Source organism: Otolemur garnettii, unplaced genomic scaffold, assembly GCF_000181295.1.
Source record: "Otolemur garnettii isolate 467f Iridium unplaced genomic scaffold, OtoGar3 scaffold00025, whole genome shotgun sequence".
Classification (NCBI taxonomy): Eukaryota; Metazoa; Chordata; class Mammalia; order Primates; family Galagidae; genus Otolemur; species Otolemur garnettii.
In genome coordinates this window covers 18,834,690-18,840,931 of record NW_003852420.1, presented here as the reverse complement: position 1 = coordinate 18,840,931, position 6,242 = coordinate 18,834,690, and the positions used below count along the sequence as shown (strand labels likewise).

Sequence of the window (6,242 nt, the reverse complement as noted above, 5' to 3'; positions counted from 1 at the left end):
AGAATCGCTTGAGCCCAGGAGTTGGAGGTTGCTGTGAGCTATGATGCTACGGCACTCTACCCAGGGTGAGAGCTTGAGGCTCTGCCTCAAAAAAAAAAAAAAAAAAGATCCAGGTTTAGGACGAAGACAAGGGGAGTATCTAAATTCCCAGGTGCTGGTTGGCCCCTTTCTTATACATATTTATGAATCATGGATCAAATTCCTACTGAAGAAACAAAAAAAGCCTCAAATAACCCCCAACCCCCCCTAAAAAAAAAAACAGGTGGTCCATTTTTTTTCTGTGAGTTCAGGTAAAACTCAATTTTATTCCCCCAAAAGAAAATATATAAATTTCTGGCACATAATCTAGTCAGTTTTTGGTCAGGCAACCATATAGCACAATGGTGTGATTGGTAAAAATTCTGGGCCCAGTCATTGTAAAGAGAGACCTGATAGCTCATTCCAAAGTACACAAAGCATACTTGGGCAGTGCCTGTGGCTCAGTGAGTAGGGTGCTGGTCCCATATACCAAGGGTGGCGGGTTTGAACCCGGTCCCGGCCAAACTGCAACAAAAAAATAGCTGGGCGCTGTGGCAAGAGAATCACCTAGGCCCAAGAGCTGGAGGTTGCTATGAGCTGTGACACCACAGCACTCTACCAAGGGCAACAAAGTGATACTCTGTCTCTAAAACAAAACAAAAAACCAAAAAAATTAGCATACTTAGTAGGTAATACTTCATGACCACAGATGATACCAAGGGACTGACATATAATGCATCGAATTAGAGGCTCAAGATGAACGTAAAATAATTAGTTCAATTCCCTGGCATGTCCCCAACCCACACTCCCACTGAAGCTCACCGGCCATCCAGGGAAGGTACCATTGTCCCACTTCTTCTCAAACTCAGTCTGAATCTTCCCAAAAAGTTCATTTTGATCTTGCAAGGGCTTCACCCTATCTGTGTAATCCTGAAGGTACTCAAGCAGCATCTCTAGGTATCTACAAAGGAACATGCAATACAGACAAAGCAAAACGGATTTCTATTTTTGATATATTGGAATGCCCTATAGAATATATATACTTATAATTTTATTAATACTAGATTTTAAGATAATATTCATTTTTATTTTAATTTTGTGACAGTGTCTCACTTTGTCACCCTCAATAGAGTGCCTTGACATCATAGCTCACAGCAACCTCAAACTCTTGGGTTCAAGCAACCCTCTTCGTTCAAAAGGTGGGACTACAGGCGCCAGCTATTTTTAGAGATGGGGTCTTGCTCTTGCTTAGGCTAGTCTCGAACTCCTAAATTCAGGCAATCCACCTGCCTCGGCCTCCTATAGTGCTAGGATTATAGGCTTGAGCCACCGTGCCTGACTCAATAATATTCATTTTTAAACAAACTAAAAATAGACTTTTTCCCCTAAAATGTTATTTTGATTCTGACCCTTCCTACCTCATCCTCATGACATAATGCCAAATACTAAGGGCTTAATTAACTCACACACAAAAGATTTCAAGTAAAAAAAAAAAAGAGAAAAAGAGAGAAAGTTATGGGCTCAGCGCCCATAGCATGGTGGTTATGGTGCCAGCCACATACACCAAGAGTGGTGGGTTCAAACCCAGCCTTGGCCAACTAAACAACTGCCAACAAAAAATAGCCTGGTGTTGTAGTGGGCGCCTGTAGTCCCAGCTACTTAGGAGGCTGAGGCAAGAGAATTGCTTAAGCCCAAGAGCTGGAGGTTGCTGTGAGCTGTGATGTCACAGCACTCTACCCAGGGCGACATAGTGAGACTCTATCTCAAAAAAAAAAAGGTGGGGGGAAGGGAGGAAGTTATCATCACTGAACTCCAAAGAGACAGATCTCTGAATATGAGACTTCCTTCTATAATAAGACAAAATTAAGAACGGTATGGGCATAAGAATGAAGATGTACCCATAGATACCATTGTTCAAAGCCAGACTATTACAAATTTTGACAGTTTGACTCTGTCACCCAGGCTAGAGTGCCTTGAGCTCAAGGGCTGTGGCAGAAGCCTAGCTCACCACAACCTCAAACTCCTAGGCACTAGGGATCCTCCTGCTTCAGCCTCCTAAGTATCTGGGACTATATGTGCCTGCACAATGCCTGGTAATTTTTTCTATTTTTAGGAGAGATGGGACCTTGCTCTTGCTCAGGCTGGTCTCGAACTTCTGAGCTCAAATGATCCTTCCACTTGGGCCTCCCAAAGTGCTAGGATTACAGGCAACATAACCAGCTACATTTTTTTTAAAAAAGAGATATAGTCTTGGCTCGGCGCCTGTGGCTCAAGCGGCTAAGGCGCCAGCCATATACACCTAAGGTGGTGGGTTCGAATCTAGCCTGGGCCTGCCAAACAACAATGACGGCTACAACCAAAAAATTGTGGCAGGCACCTGTAGTCCCAGCTACTCAGGAGGCTGAGGCAAGAGAATCACTTAAGCCCAAGTTTGAGGTTGCTTTGAACTGTGATGCCACAGCACTCTACCAAGGGTAACATAGTGAGACTCTGTCTCAAAAAAAAAGAAATTTCAAACCTCAGAAAGACATTAAACAAGTTTACTTGATCCATGTAATAAGAATAATGTAGAATAGCTGTTACTAAGCCAGTATGCTTTGGAACAGTGTTTCCAAGAATGATGGTATAAATGTTTGGGGACAAGACAGACTATGTATGAAAAATTTGGGAAATATGAAGTTAAAGTGACCATTTTTTTTATTTCCAACTTTAGTTTTTCTTAATATACTAACATACATTCTGAATTTCCAATATAATATGCAGCATTTTCTCAACCACATAACTTCCCTTCACTCCCCCCAGTCAAGATCATTCAAAAATAGAAAGAGTGAAAAAGACATTCAAATTAGGATGGAGATCCCCTTGGCCTTTGGACTATATTTGAATATTCTGGTTTTCGTAAGGTAAAGGCATGCTTCAATCCACATTCTCAATGTTTACAGGCCAATATTGAGAAAGAGAACTTATATATACAAATATATATGCTGAATTCTTTTTACTCGGCAGTGGCTTTCTTAGTTCTTTTAAACAGATGATTCTTGTACTTACAAATAGATAATAGTTTGTAATACTCTTCCCAAAAAAAGAGTAGGATAAATTTCTGCCAGGGGTCATAAGCTGTCCCATAGTGACCCCAAATAATTAGGAAAGCACCTCGGGATAAGCTGTCATTTTGCAACTGAGGGTGCTCACTAAAAACTGAAACTGGTTCCTGATAAGGGTTCCTGTTGTAGGTGGAAAAATAAGGCTTTTATAACAACTGTTACCTGCCATGTATTTGCAGAGAAATAAACATAATTCATTTTGCTTCTTCCTTACCCTGTGAGGAATGCTTTACCTTTTAGTCTTTCCACCTTTCTCAGAAAGCTATCAAGAATATCTGCAGTTGCCTGGCACAGTGGCTCACGCCTATAATCCCAACACTGTGGGAGGCTCAGGCAGGAGGATTACTCAAGCTCAAGAGTTCAAGACTTGTCTGAGCAAGAGTGAGATCCCAACTCATTAAACAAATAAAAAGCCCAGCAGGGCGCCACGGTGAGCTCCTGTGGCTTTGGGAGGCTAAGACAGCAGGATGCCCAAAGCCTGAGTCTGAGGTTGCAGTGAGCTGTGACGCTACTGCACTTTGCTCAGGGCATAGGGTAGGACTCTGCCTCAACAACAAAAGAATATCTGAAGCCAGGATTTGCCGCTGCCACCCATACTGTAAAGCTTGACCACCAGTGATAGTAAGCTTAAAAGCTATGGTTGTGAAAACATTTTTGCTAAAAGTGGTATCTAGAGAAAAGAGCACCACCTCAGTTCATATGTTTGTATTTCTCTAGATTCCAATTTGATTTCTAAATAACACAGGTGGATTTCTGAACCTTCTCTGAAAATAATAATTGTTTTACATAAAGATTTGTGTGTTGTTTTAATATTGTAGACAGGAGGCCTGGCAATGTGGCTCACACGTATAATCCTAGCACTCTGGGAGGCCGAGGTGAGTGGATTGCCTAAGCTCAGGAGTTCGAGACCAGCCTGAACAAGAGTGAGACATACACACCCCCCATCCCATCTCTTAAAAAAAAAAAAAAAGCCAGATGTCGTGATAGGTGCCTATAGTCCAAGCTGAGGCAAGAGAATCACTTGAGCCCAAGAGTTTGAGGTTCCTGTGAACTATGACACCATGGCACTCAACTGAGGGTGATAAAGTGAAACTCTGTCTCAAAAAAAAAAAAAAAAAAAAAACCAGAGAGAGAGGGTCTTACTCTGTTACCCAGGGTGGAATATGGTGCTACAATCATAGCTCAACTCCTGGGTTGAAGCAATCCTCTAGCTTCAGCCTCACAAATAGCTAGGACTATAAGTACATGCCACCATTCTTGGCTTATTTTTCTTTATTTTTTTGTAAAGCCAAGTTTAATAATGTTGCCTAGGCTGGTCTCAAACTCCTGATCCTCCAGCCTCAGTTTCCCAAAGTGCTGGGATTACAGGTTTGAGCCACCATGCTCAGCCATAAATGTTTTAAAACCACATCATTCACAACCCCTATCCTCCAATAAACCTAGAAATCATTCATGTATCCCTTTTAGGGAACAAAATTGAGAACCTCACCTTCAAACCATCACATGGTCTTCTAGTCAAATCCAGTAGAGGCCTAGAAGTTATTATCTCTTACCTTTTATACTCTGCATTCTTTCTTTCTTTAGGAATGTCAAATAACTGGTCAAAGATGGACAGGTATGTGATATAATCCAGCTTCTGAAAAGGAGAATGAAATGACAAGAGATTCAGTTAGGTATTTGTACCAGTTACAATACAATCTCCAATAACTGAGATCAAGATTGAGTGTTTTCTAACAAAATAACAAGGCCCAGATCAATAATCACTATACTTTTGGAACATTTCCTCACAACTCCATAAGGGATCTAATTACAGGCCCTGGGTTACAAATGAGATAGGTTCTGAGTTTATTCTGGGTTTTTTTTTTTTTGAGACAAGAGTCTCATTATATTGCCCTCAGTAGAATTCTGTGGTGTCATAGGCTCACAGCAACCTCAAACTCCTGGGCTTAAGTCATTCTCTTGCCTCAACCTCCCAAGTAGCTGGGACGACAGGAACACACCACAATGCCTGGCTATTTTTTTTGTCATTGTTTTTTAGCTGGCCTGGGTTGTGTTCGAACCCACCAGCCTGATGCATGGGGCTGGTGCCCTAACCACTGAGCAATAGGCACTGAGTCTGCAGGCTTGTTCTTAAAATCAATTTGTATGTAAGTTGAAACAGGTACCTGTAATAGACTTCATTCATAAATGCAAGTCTTATGTCAGCTGGATGTTTGTAACTCAGTTACTTATTGCAACATCATCCACTTAAAAAGTGGAAGCTGTATGGGGTGTTTGTAACTCAGGGACTGTGAGAATATACTTCTCATGACCCTTCTGAGATCATCATATTAGACCTTATCCCTTGCAATACATATATATATTTTTTGAGACAGAGTCTCACATGGTCACCCTTGGTAGAGTACAGTGGTATCACAGTTCACAACTTTCAACTCTTGGATTCAAATGATCCTCCTGCCTCAGATTCCCTAGTAACTGGAACTACAGGTACCCACTACAACACCTGGCTATTTTTTTTTTTTTAGAGACAGGGTCTCACTCTGGCTCAGGTTGGTCTTGAACCTGTGAGCTCATGCAATCCACTCTCCTCAGCCTCCCAAGTGCTAGGGGCATGTGGGCTAGTGGGCATGAGCCACCACCCAAGGCATGATAAATTATTATTTTTTGAGACAGCTTCAAGCTCTGGGTAGAGTGCCGTATCATCACAGCTCACAGCAACCTCCAACTCCTGGGCTTAAGCAATTCTCCTGCCTCCGCCTCCCAAGTAGCTGGGACTACACAACACCTGGCTATTTTTTGTTTGCAGCCGTCATTATTGGTTGGTGGGCCCAGGGTGGATTCGAACCCTCCAGCTCAGGTGTATGTGGCTGACGCCTTAGGCACCTGAGCTACAGGCACTGAGCTATGATACATTATTTTTAAACGTCTTTCAGAAAAGATATTCAATAGCTATTTCTCTCTCTCTCTCTTTTATTTTTGAGACAGAATCTCAAGCTATCTCCCTGGATAGAACACTGTGGTGTCACAGTTCACAGCAACCTCAAACTCTTAGGCCTAAGGGATTCTCTCTCTTGCCTCAGCCTCCCAAGTAGCTAAGACTACAGGCGCCCGCCACAACAC

At 42.1% G+C, this 6,242-nt stretch overlaps 1 protein-coding gene across 1 annotated transcript in view; it reads right to left on the bottom strand.

Moving 5' to 3' along the window:
- LOC100963404 (splicing factor 3A subunit 3) overlaps positions 1–6,242 on the bottom strand; it is a gene marked incomplete at its 5' end in the record, with an annotated part of 30,315 nt that overhangs the window by 20,047 nt on the left and 4,026 nt on the right. Inside the window, 2 exons of the mRNA XM_023512264.1 lie at positions 841–979; positions 4,676–4,772. Coding sequence (XP_023368032.1) covers positions 841–979; positions 4,676–4,772 — 236 coding nt within the window. The remainder of the gene's footprint in view (positions 1–840; positions 980–4,675; positions 4,773–6,242) is intronic.